The sequence below is a fragment of the Glycine max genome, chromosome 1, assembly GCF_000004515.6.
Source record: "Glycine max cultivar Williams 82 chromosome 1, Glycine_max_v4.0, whole genome shotgun sequence".
Taxonomy (NCBI): domain Eukaryota; kingdom Viridiplantae; phylum Streptophyta; class Magnoliopsida; order Fabales; family Fabaceae; genus Glycine; species Glycine max.
The window spans coordinates 51,889,948-51,910,402 of NC_016088.4; the positions used below are offsets into that span (position 1 = coordinate 51,889,948).

The following is a 20,455-nucleotide window of genomic DNA, read 5'->3' on the forward strand; positions in this document are numbered from 1 at the left end:
ATGGCCTGTCTTTCCTTGCAGATAGGAAAACAGATACAAAAAAAAGAAAAAAAGGTGAATAGCTTAACTGGGGATAATTAAAGAGATAGAACCAAAGTGCATACTTGTCTGAGAAATATGCGGGGGAGCCAGAAGAACCAAGGCGGTGATGTTTCTATAGACAGGAAAGATAAGCTTGCTTACGCCTGTATCAAGTGCAATTCTCAGAAATATATGATTTCCTGCATAACAAAATTGTTAAAATGTTAAGGCTATGTGAAGATTAGCTCGTTGAGGCATCATGTTCTTATAGTCTTTTATATATTGGTTGCTGATACTGATGACTCTCTTATCTCACTAGAGATGCTGATAGTAGGAATAGTGAATGAGGAGTGTTGAGAGTTCAATCGTTTAGAACTGTTTGACCAGGAGAACGGGAGGGAGGGGGGAGCTGTCTGTAGGGTAGAGATCCATCCACCTTGTGGACAAACAAAAGAAAAACAAAAAAATCTCATGTGTTTTTTTAATGTACAACATCTAAAAATGAATTCTGTCGTTTATGGGTTAAAACTTGTTTATGAACTCGTATCTACTGCTCCTCTGCTTGTAATAAGATCGCTTGCTTGCATGTGAATATGTGATTGTAAACTGTTCTTTGCTGTTATTTTAATATATCTCAAAATTTTGTATTCTTTTTCTTCAGTTAAAGATCACAGATGTCTTATAATCAATTAGATTAGAGACTAATTCGATTTGTTATCTTATAGTTAAACTTTGTATCTCTGTATTTTTTTTTTTTACCCTCTATTTTATTCCATGTAAGTATAACCCTTCACTTTAGTGTTTAAACTTTATAATAAAAATGTAAAATATAGTAAAAATATACAGTTTAATGAAATTAACAATTAAAATGAATAATTCTTAGACTTTAAATACTAAAGGATATTAATAACTTTTCTAATCCTGCATCTCTCTCATTTTCTCAATTAAATGGTATACTAATATCTTTTAATCCATTTTGATTTGAACTTTCTCATAGCTTTGTAATTAAGGTTTCTAAAGCTTGTTTTTTATTCTTTATCGTTGGAACTCCAGTATCACACAAATGATCTTTGGATTGATTGGTTAAATGTTTGTTTCTTATTTAACCCTTCTTTTATTATATTGTTATGTTAGCATATTTGTGCAACATCATCGTTAACCTATCACAACAATAATTTTTATTAAAAAATTGACAATATATTAATAGTGAACTAAAATTATTAAATTTTTAAAATGTGAGAGATCAAATGTAAATGTGTAGTATAATATTTGAATAATCAAAATTACACAATCATAAAATTACAAAGATTTTTTTTAAACCTATTATTTATTCAAAATTAAAGAATAATATTAAAAAATGTTATAATTTACTATACTTTATTATTCACTCTTTTTATTTCAAAATAAAATAAAAACGTAAAAAAAACAACATAATTTGATACATAAGTAAATAATTATATTTTTTTCAAGTCTTATAAGATAAAAAAAAAAATCTTATCCGTTAAATAATGTGATCAAGGTTAAATTCTAGTTGATGCATGTGAAGATATCCGTAACTCGAGATTAGTTTTTAGTTTAAGCCGGATTAAAAAAAAAAAAAAAAGAGCAAACATATTTTGGGCTTCTTCTAGAAGAAAAAAAAATAAAATAAAAATTATCTTCACTGGTTTCAGGCATACACAAGACCTAAACAGTAGAGTGTACAAGTCAATGTTTAGAAGACGAAGACGAGACAGTAGCTGAATTGCACACACGAGTCATGAGAAAGCGGGATTTGGCCATTCTCATGCTCTCCGCTTTCGCTATTTTCTTCACTCTTCAGGTACCATACCCTTTATTCTTCCCCTCTTCCCCATCATTCGCTCCCTGTAAAACCCTAATAGATGCAATCTCGCACGATCCAATTTCACTTTTTATTGCTTAATTTGATTTCTTTTTAGCAAGATGGCGGTATTTCGTTCAAAGACGCATGGATGCACCTAACTGATGAATATCCAATCAAATATGAAGCCGAACGCCTTCCGCCGCCGCTCGTCGCTGATCTCAACGGAGACGGCAAAAAGGAAGTACTTGTGGCTACACACGACGCTAAAATTCAGGTACATTCAATCCAGAACTTGTTTACCCTTCTTTACTGCTCTCAATTTTGGTTCACTTGTAATTTTTTATTTCTGGTTTTGGCATCCTTCACAATTCAAGTGTCAATGTGTGCATAACACTAACATTTTTTAATCTTTACTTGCTTGCTGATTTAGCTTGATAATAATAACTTTGTTCTGAGTGGTACTTGTATTGGTAACTGGATTATGTACTTGTGGTGGGGGTCTCACAGGTTTTGGAGCCCCATAGTAGACGTGTCGATGAAGGATTCAGTGAGGCGCGTGTGTTGGCTGAGGTGTCTTTGTTGCCTGACAAAGTACGTGTGATGACTGGGAGACGCCCTGTTGCTATGGCAACCGGCTATATTGACCGCTATAAAATTGGGCAGCCGCAGAAACAGGTTTTGGTTGTGGTAACATCGGGTTGGTCCGTGATGTGTTTTGATTCCAACCTCCAAAAGTTGTGGGAAAATAATTTACAGGTATGATGTTTTAGCTGTACTATATGATCCTGTTATTATATTAGGTTGAGTTCACTAATTCTTTAAGTGATTGTTATAGGAGGATTTTCCACATAATGCTCACCATAGGGAAGTTGCAATCTCTATAAGCAATTATACTCTAAAGCATGGAGATACAGGATTAATAATTGTCGGTGGCAGGATGGAAATGCAGCCACATGTATGAGTCACTTCCCCCCTTGTTTCCTGGTTTATTATTCTATTTTGCTACATATGTCTCTTCCTATGTGCTAATGGCAAAACTTGCAATATATACCCTTCCTATGTGCTAACAGCAACACTCGCTATATATCGTGTATGGTGTTTATCATCCTTTTCAAAAAGTAAAGACTAATAACAGCTTATGAGTGACATAAGGTTGTGGCCATCTTATTTTCTTTTACACTCTGCAAGGGCAGATATGAAAGTTCCTCAGCAATTTTATTTGATGAAATATGATAGTAATGCAGGTTTCAAGATCTTTCTTGAATTTCTGAAATTTCTATTTGTTCTTTGATTCTTATAAATCATAATGATTTTGGATTTGTTCGTCTCTAATATATGCTCAGAATTATTACTATTTAGCATTGTCTTCTAATCCAAACTTGTTTCTTTGCTAAAATTGGTAACTTGGTCTTTTTGCTGTCTTAATTTGTGAATCAATTGTTTTGGTATAGCTGTTAATTGCTTTCTACTTTCAGATTTTTATGGATCCTTTTGAAGAAATGGGGATGGGTGCAAGGTTTGCCGAGCAACATCGAAGAAGTGCTGCTGAAAAGGAGGTATAAACATGTTGCTGATGGATGCTAAATTGTTTTGTTTTCTTTTGCCATCTTGTAGCATACTAAAGGATACCTGCCAAAAACACTGTTGTAGTTGTAGTGCTTAATTAAAGTGCTGGATTTTTGTTTAACATATTTGTTTTATTTAGTTTAGTTCAATTCAATTTTGGGTCTTCAAGGTTGATCTTATTTTTCTTTCTTAAACTGTCAATTTGAATTCTTATACTGAATGATAGATGACTGTAAAATTTCACTAAGGCTTGGTATAATTAAGCCAATAAACTCTATGCACTTTGCAGCAAGTAGCCTAAGAATCTGGACCTATATAATCAGGCTGCTATAAATAGGAGACAGTTTAACTCCTTACTGTAACTTCTTCCTTTAAATTTCTCTTTTTGGTGAAAAATGAATCAGGTAGATGTCTGCTCTCTTATCTTTAAGTGGTGTGGTGAATATTTTGACTATTTATTCTGATCCTTGCCTTGCATAGGCTTCTGAAAACTCCGGAACTGTGGATTTACGACATTTTGCATTTTATGCATTTGCTGGTCGATCTGGTGTTGAACGATGGAGCAGAAAAAATGAGGTGCTGTGCTCTATTCTTTGGTCTTCAGTATGTTCTACTGTTTGGGTGTTGTCATCATGCTAAAATCAAAGGGAAATAATTTTATTATTTAAGAATGCATTTTTCTTCCTTTTTATTTTCTTGGTTTGAAGGATAGTTTTTTCTACCTTTAAATTCATTTAGTGCACTTTCTCTAATCTCTCACATCTGCTATATGTTTGAAAGATAATCAAGGTGGTTGCAATCCAGGAAGGAACATGAAAACTGAAGAAAACTTATAATTAAAGTAAAAAAAAAAATACAGAATGTATTGAGCTATAGTCTGGTGTCAATAAATTATACTCTCGAGGAAGGATGCTAAACCTATGCTGTTAGCATATGTACTAGCATTTAATCCACTGGTGCACAATCATATATTTTCCCAAAAATACCCATGAAATATATGGAAGCACCTCCCAACCAGTTTCAAAGTTAGCCTTGTCTGTTTTTGACACCAGATTAGATGTTTTACAACCAACATTATGGTCAAGTCTGATTGAATGTGATTGATGCTAATCTGACATTTGACAACAACTTCAACCGAGCCTTGGCTACATGGATAAAACAACATTAATGTTCACTAATCTAACATCTATTATGTTGAATACTCTTGTGTAGTGTTATCCTTTATTCTAATGACTGGTATTGTCTTTTCATTATTTAGAACATTGAAGTGCATTCTTCAGATGCATCACAGTTACTTCCGCAACATAACTACAAGCTTGATGTTCATGCTCTGAATACCCGCCAACCTGGAGAGGTACTTACATTTTAGCTGTTCAACTAAATCCTATGGGTATGCTGGATTAGTGAAATGTGATGGAATAATGGTGTAAAGAATTATTACCTTCATAACCTCTCATCAGTCACCAGGCTGGATTTTGGGGAAAGCAATGAAATCATTGTTTTCCTTTTTCAAATATATTGATTTTACAAAGCCTATAGAAATATAGTTGTTGGTCTTACTATTCATCCTTTTAGTTCAGTTTAAATGTTGTTATGAGTAAGTAATGATGTAATTCCAAATTAATAACTTTTTCATTCCTTTCCTTTCCTCATTAATCCTCTAAAGTCTAAGCAACTTCCAAACAGAGACTAAGTAACACCATCCCTTCCCACTCCATTGTATTCCACTATAATACACTAAAAAATCCAAACATAAATTTGTTTAAAAGTGTTGCCTTGCTTATTGTCAATGTGTATCTAACTTCCTATAGATTGGAGACTTGTCACATATTCATGTTATCCACCTTTTCTCTTACAATGGTCAACCATTAAAACATATATTTTCTTGTTAGTATGAGCTTTACCAGAAGAACTCCAGTCATCAATCCCTCCATTATGTGTGGAAACACTAACATATGCACATAATAGAGTATTTTGTTTAAATTTAATGTTATTGTAAAATCTTTGTTTTTAATTATAGATATCCTCCTAAAGGTTGCTTCCTGTGACATGTGAAATTCTAGTATGAATGCAGGGAATTCAGAGAATCAATCCTGGGAGTTATGCCTCACCAATGGGTACATTTATCAACCTTGATTATCCTTCTGTACTAAGGCTTAATCTTAATTACTGTCCGTTCTTGAATAAATATGTTTATCAGGCTAGGAGAGAAGATACTTTATTGAAGCTTGCCCACTTCAGGCGGCACAAGAGGAAAACATTGAAGAAAACACCCGGAAAGGCTATGAGTTACCCTTTTCACAAGCCTGAGGAAAACCATCCTCCAGGGAAGGACTCAACCAAAAAAATTTCAAACATAATTGGAAAAGCAGCAAATTATGCTGGTTCCGCAAAATCTAAGAAGGTTAAATGCTAACCATCATGCAACTGCTAACAAAACTGGTTATATTTGATAATTTTTAGTCATTGAAATTCAGTTGTGTTGATGTAATGATAATTAGTTTTAAGATGACTATAATTCAACAACTCATTCTTTTCCAAACGATTTAAGCTAGAAGCTCATTTTCTTCATCCAGTTATAGAAACTGCCTGTTTACTTGCTAACTGCTACATATCCAATTTTTATTTTATGATTTAAACTATTGGTATTCATATGCATCACCTATTGGTGGCATATTGGCACATTGATAGATAGTATCAATAGCATGTGGCCCCCAGTTTGCTATGTTGAAGTAATCTGTGTCAACATTATTTATTTATAGTTTTCATGTCATTGGCTAATACGAGATTACTTTTCTAACAAATAAAATCAACATGTTATGACACTGAGAAGATAAACTTTTTGAAAGAGATGGAGAAATAATTTGCAGTCATAATGTTTCTCTCTTGCAATGCAGCACCTTCCTTACGTTCCCACCATAACCAACTACACTCAAGTTTGGTGGGTTCCTAATGTTGTTGTGGCTCATCAGAAGGAGGGCATAGAAGCTCTTCATTTGGCATCTGGTCGAACAATATGCAAGGTAAACATAAAGCCTACGGTCAACTTGAACCTATTTATTTACCATGCATATCTTGATAAGGTTACAACACAACTTTTTCTAAATAATCTAGGCCATTGAAGGCTGCATCTCCTGATACTTTTTTCCGTTTATGGAGCACATTGATTTCTTAGTCTAAAAATTATTTTATCCTGTGGTTGTACTATTTAGCCAAAATTCTATTTAACTCCATTTAATTCTTTCACAAACTTTTTCATGTCTAATGTAATGACATTTGTTTATTTCAGCTTCATCTCCAGGAAGGTGGTCTACATGCTGATATTAATGGTGATGGAGTTCTAGATCATGTGCAGGTTCATATTTTATTTTTTTTTTACCTTTTTTTGATTAAAAACTCGAGCTAGATCATATTAATTTGGCATGATAGCAAATGGAGAATGTTCTTCTGCTGATGTCTGGAATATTCATCTTATCAGGCTGTTGGAGGAAATGGTGCTGAGCAGACTGTAGTTAGTGGGTCCATGGAAGTGCTACGTCCTTGTTGGGCTATTGCAACGTCTGGTGTACCAATACGTGAACAACTCTTCAATGTATCTATTTGTCATTATACCCATTTTAACTTATTCCAGCATGGAGAACTATATAGAAGCTACAGTCAAGGTTCAGATATTGCTTCTTTAGAGGTAGCAACACCTATTCTAATTCCTAGAAGTGACGGTCATAGGCATCGGAAGGGAAGCCATGGTGATGTTATCTTCTTGACAAATCGTGGAGAGGTATGCCATTGTTTGACTTCTTAGGGTTATAATATTTGTTAAATTGTTTGTTGAGCACCAATACTGTTTCTCCATTTTTGTTTATCTAAGTGTTTCCTGTCACAATTAATTTATATTGGTGGTTTTTTGAGATATTCATGAGGGATTACTTCGCTGAAAGAAACTTGTACAGAATCTGGTGAAATATGGAATTTTTGGATTAAATTGGATGTGACCATTTGAAAAATGATCTTTCAAAATATCGAGATGCTTTTTCTAGTGCTTGAATAGGCTCAAATGTAAAAATATAATAATAATAATAATAATAGTAGTAGTATTGTTGACACTGATCTTGGTGACTTGAAAAATATTGTTCCCTGCAGATTACATCATACTCCCCTGGCTTGCATGGTCATGATGCTATTTGGCAGTGGCAACAATCAACTGGTGTTACATGGTCAAATCTACCTTCCCCATCAGGAGTGATGGAAGGTGGTGGTCTGGTGATTCCCACACTAAAGCCTCTTTCCTTGCGGTTGCATGATAATCAGGAAATGATCCTTGCAGCCGGGGAACAAGAAGCGGTGATAATATCACCTGGAGGTAGTTTATTGGCCACAATTGAACTACCTGGTCCACCAACACACGTCTTAATTGCTGAGGACTTTTCAAATGATGGGCTCACTGACCTTATTCTTGTCACCTCTAATGGAGTGTATGGCTTTGTTCAGACCAGGCAACCGGGTGCTCTCTTCTTCAGCATGTTGGTTGGCTGTCTCATAGTCGTGATGGGGGTTATATTTGTCACCCAGCACTTGAATTCCACAAAGGGGAAGCCTCGCCCCTCATCCGGTTCACGGTAAAAAGCCGGAATTGAAATTATACTCGCTTAACTTTGCAGGCACTATTGAAGAAACAGAAAACAGTGAGCTCTGCGCAACCAGTGGAGAGTCAAAAGTATTCAAAATGCGTAGAATTTAAGGAAATTTTGAGGAGGTGACGAACAGTCTTATAGACTGTTGATTGTAAAATTTGGACAGAATGTAGGAAATTTGATGTTATAATGTATGCTGTCCGCTTCAGGGATTTTTGACTGCCGTTATGAGGAAAGCTATACTGTACACACTTGTTACCTGTTCAAAATTAGTTGATGCACAAGAGAAACTCACCAGCCGGTCTTTCCTCCCAAGGATTTTCTTGCTTTAAAGGTGGTATATATTTCACCGTCCCAAAACTCCTCTCCATGTTTAGGCCAACTGCCCAAGTTCCTTATATATAAATCTGAATGAGAATAAGATGTTATATACAGTTCTTGAAAAATGAGTAAATGATGGTTTGTTGAGAAAATGACATTTTTTTTTATAATCTTGAGAAAATTACTTGTTGAAAAGTGATTTTTTTTTCAATTTGATCAGTCTTTTTTTTTAATATTTAGTGTTTTAATCCATTTCAGTTTAGTTTTTTATAGAGCATTTTTACGAAACAACACGGACCAAATAGAGAAAATTTCTTTCGTGGAACGAAATATCAATTTTTCTCCCTAGGATGTAATACTTCATTTGCATATCTTTTTGACGTTTAAGATTTATTGCATATAGATTAAGAAATATTTAATGGAACTAAATTATTATATTTGAACTAAAATAATCTTTTTAATACATTGATCTTTAATACTTGCATCACTAGTACTGGATACTAAATATAGATTGGAGAAAAATGTATTAATTAGATTTTGAAATTCTTAAACATCAAGGTTATTGGGAAGAAAAGCTAAACATCAAAAGACAGGGAAAGGAGTTAGTATCTGTTTAAAAGTAGCATATACTGCAACATATGTAGATCAATTGTGGAATTTTGCATCAATAATAAACCTAGAATGTGTCGTGCATTTTGATTTTTGACTAAAGATCAATCAGCTGATAATAATGCTTTATTCAGAACGGTAGTGATGACCCACACCCCTAAAAAGGAATGCTAGTGATAGTCTTTGTTTTGTTAGAGTGAAAGAACATGCTTTTACTCATGAAAAGGAAGAAAAGGATTAGAAAGAGAAATCAGTTTATTGATACTTTATTACTGTTACTTTCGGGAAAAAGAAGCATAGACGTGCGCAGCTATTTTCAAGGTATGTCTGGATCACTTTGGGGAATTAGTAATTTACTTGAAATTTGAAAGAGTTTTCTTATTGAAATTATTACTTGCTTTTTGTTTCAAAAGTTCAATTCAGTCAGCAAATAATTAAATTTCTTCAACATATTTATTAAGGTTTGATTTCTGATAGAGTATAAAAAAGCATTTAGAAAAGATAAAATCTACTTTAATAATGTTTATTTTAGAAACGTACTATACGTCTATACCTAAAGCTATTCCTAACCCACCACATTTAACCTTAGCAGGAACGTTTGATTTATTAAAACTCAAAAGGTAGACATAGCATAAAAAAATTTAACAGGAATGGATCCATTTTTCTTGTTTCCTGTTTGATTTTCAAAATGGAAAAAAGACAGACATCACAAAAGTTGAAAACATGACCAAAGTTTAAATACTATTATTACTCAATAAACCTAAGACGACCTTTTGTCCCACATATAATATTACCAAAATATTAAAAATATTAAGCTACTATGATTAAGTTAGTTGTGAGAGATTTGAATAGTTTATATCCAGTGATAGGTTCAAACTTAATGATCACAAATTTATTAAACAATGTTAAGACTATCAATCAATTTAGCTAAACTCTATTAATAATGCTAATTGACAACAAACATTAGGTAAAACAAATAGCTATACTATGAAACCTAGAAAGACATGGTGGAATAAGAAAAAGAAAAAAAAAAGCAAATGAAATGAAGTAAACATCCTCTATGAAGCCTTTACAAAAAAGCTTGATGTTCAAATGGAATGAATTGAGAAGCTTCCCACCTAAGAATACATAATAGATTTTTTTTTACAAAAAAGAAGACTTAATAGATCTAATTAGAGCGCACTTTTATATTGTATTTTTTCTAAATAAAGTTCAATCATCAATGAGTGATAAAACTTCTGTTAAGTTTCTTATAGTGGTCATTTATGATACTAATAGTGGCATATTAGAATATACTTGGTTGAAGACGATATATCGCACAGTTGATTCCGTGACAAAAGCAAGCCTTCATGATTTCACTCAATGTTTTTGTTTATTATATTTTTTTTTTGAAGTCGTTTTTGTTTATTATTGAGTGATGCTTCATTTGGCACCATATTGCTTGACGATCCCGAGTCTTCACTGGGCAATTCTTGCTTTATAAGAACACAATGGAAATTAAAGAAAAATTAGAAATATTACTACATATTTATAAATGTTATACTAACATGTAAAAAAAAATACTAATATATTAATTATTGTCCTCAATTAATCCCAAAATTATTTATTCTAACACTAATTCACAAAGTTCATTATCAATTAAACCCAATAAATGTATATGCATTTTAAATTTATCAAATTTATTTTATTTTCGTTGTGCGATCAAATTAAGAGAACTTAATTATATATTAAAGAAAAATTGCTATTAACTATTTTCTATTCAATTTGCATAAAAAATACTTGGAGCGAATTGAACCCAAATGTTAATGTATACGCATGCCTTTTAGTCTTGATGAGATCAAGGAAGGCCTTCAAGACAAGAAACAAGAGCTAGGAAGAAGCTTAGTTAGGTTACGAGGCCTAATGTAGAATCTTGGTTGAAAAGGAAGTCAACACCTATAAGCTCAAATCTGAAGTAAAAAAAGAACTCGAGATTCAAGTAATCCAAGTGAAAGAAGGCTTCCCTTAACCCTAGCCTTAAGGCACATTCTTTAAGTCTTCATTATGTTTCAATTTGTTTTTAATTGCTCCTATATTAGAATAGCATTGCCTATTAATTCAAGCTGAAGAGCTTTTAATAATAATTGATACAATAAGCCGAAGAGCTTATTGTTTCTGAGCAGTCTAATTTACATCTCGATAATCTAAGGAACGCCATTTCAATTATATCAATTACATATTTTTAATTTCTAATTGTAGCTCTTATTAAATATTATTATGACATTTGATTTGATTTCTTGTTTAATTTTGAATATTATATGTTATGAGTTATCATATTTAGGAAATGGAATTAAACTTTTAATATTATAAAGTATGAATACTATAATTTGTATCCAATATTACATAATATATATTATCTGAAAAATAAAATTATTTTCAATTACTATTAAATCAATCATGATTAGTTCATTAAACTTTAAATAATTATATTTATCAATTGAATAACCAAAGAATCTAATTCAATTAGTTGAAAAATATATGTCGTAAATTTCCTAATATTTGAGTTTAATTCCTACCCATTAATAAAAATATTTGTTAAATGAACTCTAAAATAGCACTAGTATATGTCATACATGTGCAAAAATAGTTTCTTACAATTACTTGAAACTACTACCCAGCGCTGCTACGAGCCCACGGTCATATCATATAAACATATTTAATGGCAGATATGTTTAGTAAAATTAGTTGAAAAACTTATAGATGATTGAAAAACTAATCACTTAATGTACTTTTGGTCTATTAAATTTTCGTATTTTTATTTTACTTTTGATATTTTAATTTTTTAAAGTTTTATTTTAATATTTTATGTTTACAACAGTTTTATTTTTATACAAAAAAATTAAAAGTTTTATTTTTATTTTTTATATTTTTAAAAGTTTGATTTTAATCCTTTATTTTATTTTCGGTCAAAAAAATGTTAATGTTACATCAATGCTTTATTGTGAAATAATTAATTATTTTGAAAAAAGTGTTCTTTTTTATAATAATTAATTAACTAACACAATATCAAGTCATATATAAGTTTTAATAAAAAAAAAATCTATTAAGCAATGTTTGTTTAACTTTAAGCATTCATTTAAGCACCCGTATTGATGCTTTAATGAATTTTTTTTTTCGAAAAGTTTTTAACTCTCAAATAAGCTAAATGTCGTCTCGAACATATCTCTTATATTTGATTTCTTAAACAAAACGGTATAGACGCCATAAAATACAATACTTGTTGCACGAGAGTAGATCCTGTAACTTATTAAGAAGGATTATACAATACTATATATATAGAGAGAGAGAGAGAGAATGAGTAAAATTTTAATATTTCTTACACACAGACACACTTCACATTCAAAATGTTAAATCTAATTCATGAATAAATCCAAATTCCATCAATGCTAATCCACCGCTAAATAACATGGCAGACATGCAGAACAAAAAAAAGGTTATATTATCAGTTGACTAGTTGTGTAGTTATGTTGTGTTGTATGTACTATCCTTCCACATGCATCAAATGAACCTACAAAAATTAAACTACTCAAACATCACAAGGCATGCGCATCATCAAAAACACTCCCCCCGTCCACTAGTGGCCACACACACAACAGGCATTAATTCATTTGAATATTTCATATCATAATATTCAGTAAATCAAATAAATACGAGGGTTTGTTGATCACTTTGTTCCATACGTGCATTATTTTCGACCTTGACATTATCAATCCTTAAATCTCCTCTCCCCATATTCCGTTGTAATTAACAACACAAACACCTTCCTTAATTCTCTCACTAGCTAAAAAGACTTATTTGAAGAAGAAAGAAAGACATGGCAGAGTCATCCCTAACCAACCAGCAGAAGAAGTTTTGGTGGGACCACCACCACTGCTATGCCACAGAGCTGAGACCACCATTCCATTATGGTGCACACTAGGCTCCTACACACGTCAGGTTCACCCTATGGTACTGCTATCTATGCTGCTGCTGAAGCAGTACGAAAATTATCACCTCCCATTATTCTGCAAGAAGCCCTAGTGTTCATTAGATTTGGTGCTTTGGTCCTGCTTTGCAAATAAAATCTGTTCAAATCAGACTTCCATTGGCTTACACCTTCCCCTCAGAAGCCTTATTCAATTATACAACAATTATTATGGACACGTGACCTGTTATGTCTATTTCAAACTGGGCAGTGCATGCCAGTGGCATCTGTTTCCCAACCCTTTTGACCTTTTTTACACAATATATATAGCTCTGGAAAACTTGCATTCACAACAACAGTACACAACACCATAAACCACTACTGAAGCATAGCTTATGCATGATCCTTGTGACACCGGGAAGCTGTTTTCATTAGAGTTTTCAAACGCTGGGGCAACTGGAAGAAAGGCTATGAAAATTATCAAGGTGTGTATATGCTATTCCCTCGTATGTCAGTTTTAATAGTTTTAACTTCATTTGTAACAATCAGTACTGATATGTGTGTGATAGAAAGAACCTTTCATATCTGCAAAACAACCAGGGCATAAACGCAGATAGAAGCTGGATTTTCTTGTTTTGATTTTTTAATAGAGCGGAATATGCTAGGGCTGAACACAAAAGGCTGTGAAGTTAAGATAATTTGTTAATCAAAGCAAGGGAAACGGTTGAATTTTATCAATAACCCCATTGGAGTTTGAGTTTATTCCCTTGCTTTTGAGTTGGCACTGGCACAAGTCCACTTGCTATTGTACTTTTCATTGCATGAGAAAAAATATGAATCCAAGAAAGAAAGAAAGAAAAATTAAAGCAGGAAGAACACGGAGGTCGCCACTATCATCCATGTCTGTGGCAATTGGTGAAGTAGTCTGAGTGAGTATTTTACACTTGGGAAACAAAAGAATCCACAAAAAATACTTCCTATTTCCTTTGGCTTTATTTTGTGCCCAAGACTTGCACGTACATATTTAGTAGAGGTCTAAATTGCTATTAGTGCTAAATATAGAGCTGTCCCACGTGATACTACCATTTTGCATCTACAAATTAATGCTTGTGATTTTATTTTTCTCTAAGGTAAATTCTGTGAAGAAAAAAGTTCATTACCTGAAATGAATTAGACCTTGTACAACAAACACCAGGAGGCAGCATCTCTTGTCAGAACCCAAAGCAAACATACTTTTCTACTGCTCTATATACATTTATGTCAAATTTAAATATGGAAGAATGTTTAAATTGTATTTATTTCTTATTGTACAATTTAAGTATATTAGCTCAAAATATTTATAATTTATATTTTAATAAAATATTTAAACATGACCATTCCTGCACTAGAGAGAAATCATTCATATAAAAACATGGAAGTACGAAGCAGTTGCACCAATAGAATAATATTGGTGAAGTCCAATACCAATGTTAGTTGTGGTGATTAAGGTTTGGTTATTCACTTAGATATGATGACAAAGTCAAAACCACAGTACAAAAAAAAAGAGATTCTACATTAGCTTTTTTTAATTTTTTAACGCATACAAGTTCTAATTAGTAAACCAAATGACAAATTGCCTGTTTATATGCCAACATTAATGTAGTCTACCGTATTCATCCATTAAATTAATGATTTTTTTCTCGTATATATATTTCTAACACTGCCCTCTAAAACAAATGTGACAGGAATATATATATATATATATATATATATATATATATATATATATATATATATAACATAGCCCAAGCATGATAATGTCTTCACAAATAGATTGCGTCCTTGGTTTATTACGTTTTGCGTATATAAACACGGAAAATATCAAAAATAAGACTTTAATACTTTTTTTTCTCCTGTAATTTAACAATTTTTATTTTAATCCATAAAAAAATCATTCTAATCTTTATAAAATATATTTATTTTATTTTTCATCTTAAAACGCTTTAAATGATACTTTATATTATTTAAAACACTATCTAAAACGGTTTAAAAATAAATAAAAAAACATATTTTACAAGAATTAAAACAAAAAATTATAATAATAACAAAAAAAACTCAAAATTGCATAAAGAAAAAATATTTAAACCTAAAAATAATTCCACAACGCAAAATTCTTAAATAACAATTAAAAGTTCTGACATTTCTTTATCATTCCCGTGAACCATGACCAACAAAAAAAATAAATTCAAACTCAGGACTAAAACCTCCTTATGTAGAAGAGAGAATAGCATTAACACAAGTTTTTGTAACACTATATAAATTCCAGACTTCATGCAACCGAGGAAAACTAAACATAATGGCCAATGAACTGTCAAGTCCCCAAGATATATTAAACATATAATCCATAAGTAGTCAAATCGAAACAGAAAACCTTTTCAGAATCCAGAGACAAATTAAAAGAATCAGGAAGATCAGAATTGTCAGTTAGATTCCTATACCTTCATGCATCATTCTTCATATGTATCCATAATCTTAGTCCAAAGTCACGATGCACTACAAACTCAACAATGTATGACATCCATTTTCAAATGTTATTTACTTTTACTTTTTTTTCCAAATCTAGTGTTATTTACTTGAATAAATTATGTTACCATGTTTTCCATTATAAGTAAAACTTTATACAAAGCTACTAATATTTTGACATATGTATTTCCATAGAACTCCATAATTAAGAGTGAAAATGGAAGAGTGAATATTAAGAAGCGTTAGAAATATTTATATAGAGAAAAGGAGAATTGATTACAATACATCATTGTTTATGTTTAGACATGCTTAATGCTTCGGATTAGGAATTGAAACCTTCATAACTCGATCAAGCCATATGGAGTGTGCAAAATCTCATCAAGTCGATGAGAAAATTTCGGTTCAAAATTAAATATTACTATTTATTAGAATAAAACATTCCAAATACGGCTTGCAAGGAAAAGGCATGTTGTTCAAAGACATAAAATTGCATAAAGAAATGGAAGTTGGTCTCGTCTCTATTAATTTCTTCCATTTAACATCTATATGTCAAACATTAAAATCTGAAATTATTAAATTAAAATAAAATAAGAATATATTGTGGTTCATAACATTATAAAAAGTTGACTATTGGTGCTAGTTATGATCTATAGGATATGCAATTGTGACTAGCTATAAAACGTATAAATAATTGTTTTTATTATCACAGATGTTAGCACACATCTCTTGACAAAAACTGAATTATGTGATACTGATCAGAGAGTACAGGGGTATGCAGTCATGAGATGGAGAGAGCATGTTGCATCACAAGGTTTCGTATCATGCTGACATCTTAACCTTTTCTTTTGTTTTTATTACTTATTTTAGTGTTTTTGGATCAAGCAACATTTTGTATTATGCTATATGCTATACTTCTTAGACATAAAATGGAGTGTTCCCCTACATACGTATAGTTTCCTGCATGTGCATTAAATTTTTGAACATCTTGATTAGAAACATTTCCTCCTTAGTAATCAACGTCACATCTATGCAAAGTTGGAATGAATAAGTTGTTAGAATTACAGTATCACATGGGAAAGAGGGAGAGAGATCTTTCACCTTTCAAACTTGAATGTTCATATGCATGGTTGGACCGCCCATACCGAAATATGAAAAATTATTTAAAATGCAGAAGAAAAAAAATCATCGTTGAGAACTTAATCCAAATGAAGACCAAAACCGTGTTTCCAGTTCAATTTCAAACCGGCAAGCATACGGATAAACACGAAAAAACAACTTGGAAGTTGAGAAAAACAACCAGACACCGTGTTATGATTCAACATGGAAGGGAAAAACCAACCCCTAAAAATAACATTGAAAAAAAAAACACAAAGACGCAGTACAACCCAGTATTAGAGCCAGATGTCCATTAATATTGTTGTACAGAGAAAGAAACAAGTTAAATAGCATTAGCTAGGTAACTAACTATATATCCTTAATTACCAAGAAAATAAGACTAAAAGAACGATACATTATCAAACTAATTAAGCATTGATAATAATTTGCATTTGCTTAAAAAACAAAACACGGCACGTTTGCATTTTCTTTTGTTCTCCTTTACTTCATTCTTTTTTTTTTCATCATCAAGTTTACGACTACAAGATGATCATAAAATAGTGGAAATTAAGACAAAGTTGGCGAGGGGAGTAGTAAGATAAATGGAGAGGATGCAGTAAATTAAACCATTGATTAAAAGAAAATGAAAATTCTGTGTGTGCTTTTGTTTGGCGTTTGTTTGTTCAAGATCGTGGGTGAGGGAAGAATTGCGTACCGCTACCAGGGATGAAGGTGTTAAGAGGAGCCGTATACAAGGAAGAAGGATCAACAATTGGCTCAGAAACAATGGCACCAGTGGTTAGGTTCAAGGCACCAACACCAGTAGAAGAGCTTTCCCCAGCACCAGCCATGTAATTAGTGTTACCTTCTGGACCATAGTCATATAAAATTCCTTTGAAAACATGTCCTGCAATGTTTACAGCCGTTGAGTATGCGTACTCCTCCTCCGCCTCCTCGTCCATGGAGCTCACACGTACGCATCTGAACTCCGCATCGGACCTCACCAAAGCCGGGAAATTCACCTCCTCTAACCCTTTTATTTTGTACAAAATAGTATTTAGAAAAATAAAATAAAAACATGAACGAGTTAGGATTAGGTAAATATATAGAATATAGATGATGTATGTATGTATGTATGTGAGTAGTGAGAGTTAACAAAAGAAAAGAAACAGAAAGATCTAGGCAAAGATACTGAGACAAATACATATGATAGAAGGAGTGAATGGTGTTGTGTTGGTTTGCGCCAGTGAGTGTTTGCAAAGGAAAAAAGGAGTACACAGTCAGTAGTCACGCAGAGAAAGAGAGTGAGAGAACAGCTTCTTCTCCACTGTCAATCTAATGGGTCAGGTCAGGGCTACCAAAACAACAGTGTTTCGGTAAAGAAAAAGGGGAGAGAAAAATTTTTGCTTCACAAACACACGCAATCGATACCGTCCTTGCTTGTGTGTATGCTTCCAAAACTTTCTCAGTGGCTACCCATATCTTTTCAGAGAATTTATAATTCCCTCGACGAGTCTCTCCATTATTCTTTTCTTTAATCCTCGTTTCGTTTCCTTTTTCTCTCAATAGTCAATCACGGAAACTGTGAGGTGCATGTGCAAACACATGTAGTATGACAAGACACGACATGGAGAAGCTGTATTATTGTATTAGTGTATACCTGAGGACAAGGGGTTTGAAGGGAAGCGAGTGCAGGCGAGAGGAGAATGATAATGATGGTCTCTCTCTCTGTGCCTTTTGGGAAGGTCACCTCCTCCAGAAGAAGGTGGTTCGAGGGTTTGTTGCAAAGCGGAGAATTGTTGTAATCGTTCGCGGCGGCGTGAAGCGGGGACCCAAGTACTCTTGACGTGGGTTTGGCAATCGAAGCCGCGGCTCTTGCAGCACGTCCTGCACCGCATGTGAGGGCAATCTTTCTTGGCTTGGTTCCCGCAGTCCTGACAGCTAATCCCTCCTCCTCCTCCTGTGCTTCCAAGCATGAACCCGGATCTCGACGACGACTGATCGTCTGAGATGGGCCTGCTGGGCCCAACGCCCAGCGCGGAGTAGAGATCTTGGTGAAAGAGAGGCCGCTGTTGAGAAGGAGGGCCCTGGCCCATGAGTTGTTGCTGGTTCCATAACTCAAACCCGCCACCTCGGTGGTAAGAGGAAACGTCATCATTTTTGTTGTTATACCAGAATAAGGTATCCGGAGGAGGAATTTCCTCTTGTTGGGTGTTCCCTCTACTACTACTACCACCCCCTAGTGAGAATAAACCCGCCATTCTTCTGCCTCCTCTACTGATCCCGACCTTCGAAAATCCATATCAAGAACAATACTACCTCGATCGCCAGCCAACCCCACTCTACGCTCAACACAATTATAATTAATTTACTAAAATACTCCAATCCACGACAACTGCTTCTGCTTCAATTAATTCCCTGCGTCCACAATTTGGGAGAGAGAACCGCACAACAACTAGGGATAGTTTTCTTCTTTTTTTTTGCTCTTAAATTCTTTGGTTTTTGTGTGTGCGCGTGTGTTGTGTTTTGTTTTTGTTCTCTCTCCTTGTATGCTTAAGATGTAGAGGTAGGTGTTGTGTGGTGGCTGGTTAAAGAGTGGAATTGATTAGAAGGGTTGTGGTTGAGGACAGAGGAGAAACAGTATCGGGGGCAGCAGCCTTCAACTCATTCTCTCTCGGCCAGCGGCACCAAGGCAAGGTGCATTAATAAAACCCTCAATCACAAAAGCGCGATTTTCAGCACTGCAAACGCCGCCATGACCTTCTGTGCTGTGCTGTGCTGCCTCTCTAATTTAAGTTTCCCATCCCATTCTTCTTTTCCTTCTCTCTCTCTGATTCTTTGCCAGAGTTTATGAGAGAGCTTTTTTTTTTGTTCTGACCACTTCCCCTTTTGTGTCTGTGGCTTGTGGTGTGGTTAAGTTAGCAACTTAGCACTATCACAAAACCCAGTAAGGTAATAATAACTTCTCTCTCTTTCCTTTTTATCAAAACAACAAAATTCTAATGGAATGGATGTCATTCATCTCATCTCCACGGCCCATACTAATTCCCATCCTCATCCTACGTTCCTTATCTTGCCACGTGTCAAAACAAACCCCTTTCTGCGCCCCTCGTCCTTTCCTACCGGAAAACCCGCTGCTTTTCGTGACACATTGCCCCTTTTATCTTCCTTAATTTCTATTAAAATTAAAATTCTTCTCTCCCCTCTCCTATATTTATTCTTATTAGTAGTAATTATTTATTCCCATAAACAACTACTGTACCTGTTAAAATTATTATACACAGTACGTATTTGGTTTATTTTAATTTTCATTCTCTGTAGAATTAGTATTTTTAGACACAATGACGTGTTGGGAGTATATTTATGAAATTAAAATAAACGCCGGATAAATTGGCCTTGGGAGAAATTTCTCGCGTTTGCCTAATCGAGGGTTTCGTTTTCCCTATTGCAATGAACGAATGTAATCAACTTTGGTGCAAATTAAATACTTTGTTTATTGAGCTAGAGAGATTTTGGATGGTGAAAAAGAGGTAACTTGATCGGGTTTCCATAAAAATAATCATGTGGCCTCAAACATTATGTGCCGATGAAGGGGAACACAGCGCCACCACATCGTGATCGTACTTGTATTCTTTTCGTGTTCAAAATTTAATTTTGTACTATTATTTTGTTATTGGTTTTAATGAAAAGCAGCTTCAACTGAAAGGTTTTTATTATAGGGCAGTGAATGTAATTTGCAGTAGAATAATAGTAGCAGCAATATAATATTATTCAGTGACCCTTAGGTCTATGTGACTGTTTCCTTAAATAATGTGCAATTAGGAAAGGAATGGACAGAAAATTGAAGAAGGGTTGACTCTATTTGGAGGGTATTGGTGTCATTGAACAATGGGTATGAAGCATGATGAATTGTTTTAATGAGTAAAAAATGGAGTGGGACAG

At 33.5% G+C, this 20,455-nt stretch overlaps 2 protein-coding genes across 4 annotated transcripts; one reads left to right on the top strand and one right to left on the bottom strand.

The window, feature by feature from the left end:
- Positions 1 to 1,681: 1,681 nt before the first annotated feature.
- Positions 1,682 to 8,333, top strand: LOC100787497 (uncharacterized). 2 transcript variants are annotated; one of them, XM_003517156.5, is made up of 13 exons: positions 1,682 to 1,843; positions 1,962 to 2,120; positions 2,354 to 2,602; positions 2,682 to 2,801; positions 3,322 to 3,402; positions 3,893 to 3,988; positions 4,671 to 4,766; positions 5,476 to 5,529; positions 5,613 to 5,816; positions 6,310 to 6,435; positions 6,702 to 6,767; positions 6,891 to 7,190; positions 7,553 to 8,333. In XM_003517156.5, exons 1-13 carry the CDS (start codon positions 1,781 to 1,783, stop codon positions 8,030 to 8,032), a joined length of 2,094 nt encoding a protein of 697 aa, XP_003517204.1. In that variant the 5' UTR covers positions 1,682 to 1,780; the 3' UTR covers positions 8,033 to 8,333. The 2 variants fall into 2 exon arrangements, with proteins under 2 accessions (XP_003517204.1, XP_040872131.1); XM_041016197.1 differs by having other exon boundaries at positions 5,487 to 5,816.
- Positions 8,334 to 12,614: 4,281 nt separating this feature from the next.
- LOC100814589 (protein SHI RELATED SEQUENCE 1) lies at positions 12,615 to 19,770 on the bottom strand. Of its 2 annotated transcripts, XM_026128637.2 has the most exons (3): positions 18,174 to 19,770; positions 17,229 to 17,546; positions 12,615 to 13,016 (listed from the first exon to the last, which is right to left on the bottom strand). In XM_026128637.2, the coding sequence occupies exons 1-3, from the start codon at positions 18,772 to 18,774 to the stop codon at positions 13,012 to 13,014; spliced, it is 924 nt and encodes a 307-aa protein (XP_025984422.1). In that variant the 5' UTR covers positions 18,775 to 19,770; the 3' UTR covers positions 12,615 to 13,011. The 2 variants fall into 2 exon arrangements, with proteins under 2 accessions (XP_025984422.1, XP_003516559.1); XM_003516511.5 differs by lacking the exon at positions 12,615 to 13,016 and having other exon boundaries at positions 16,930 to 17,546; positions 18,174 to 19,759.
- Between the last annotated feature and the right edge of the window lie 685 nt (positions 19,771 to 20,455).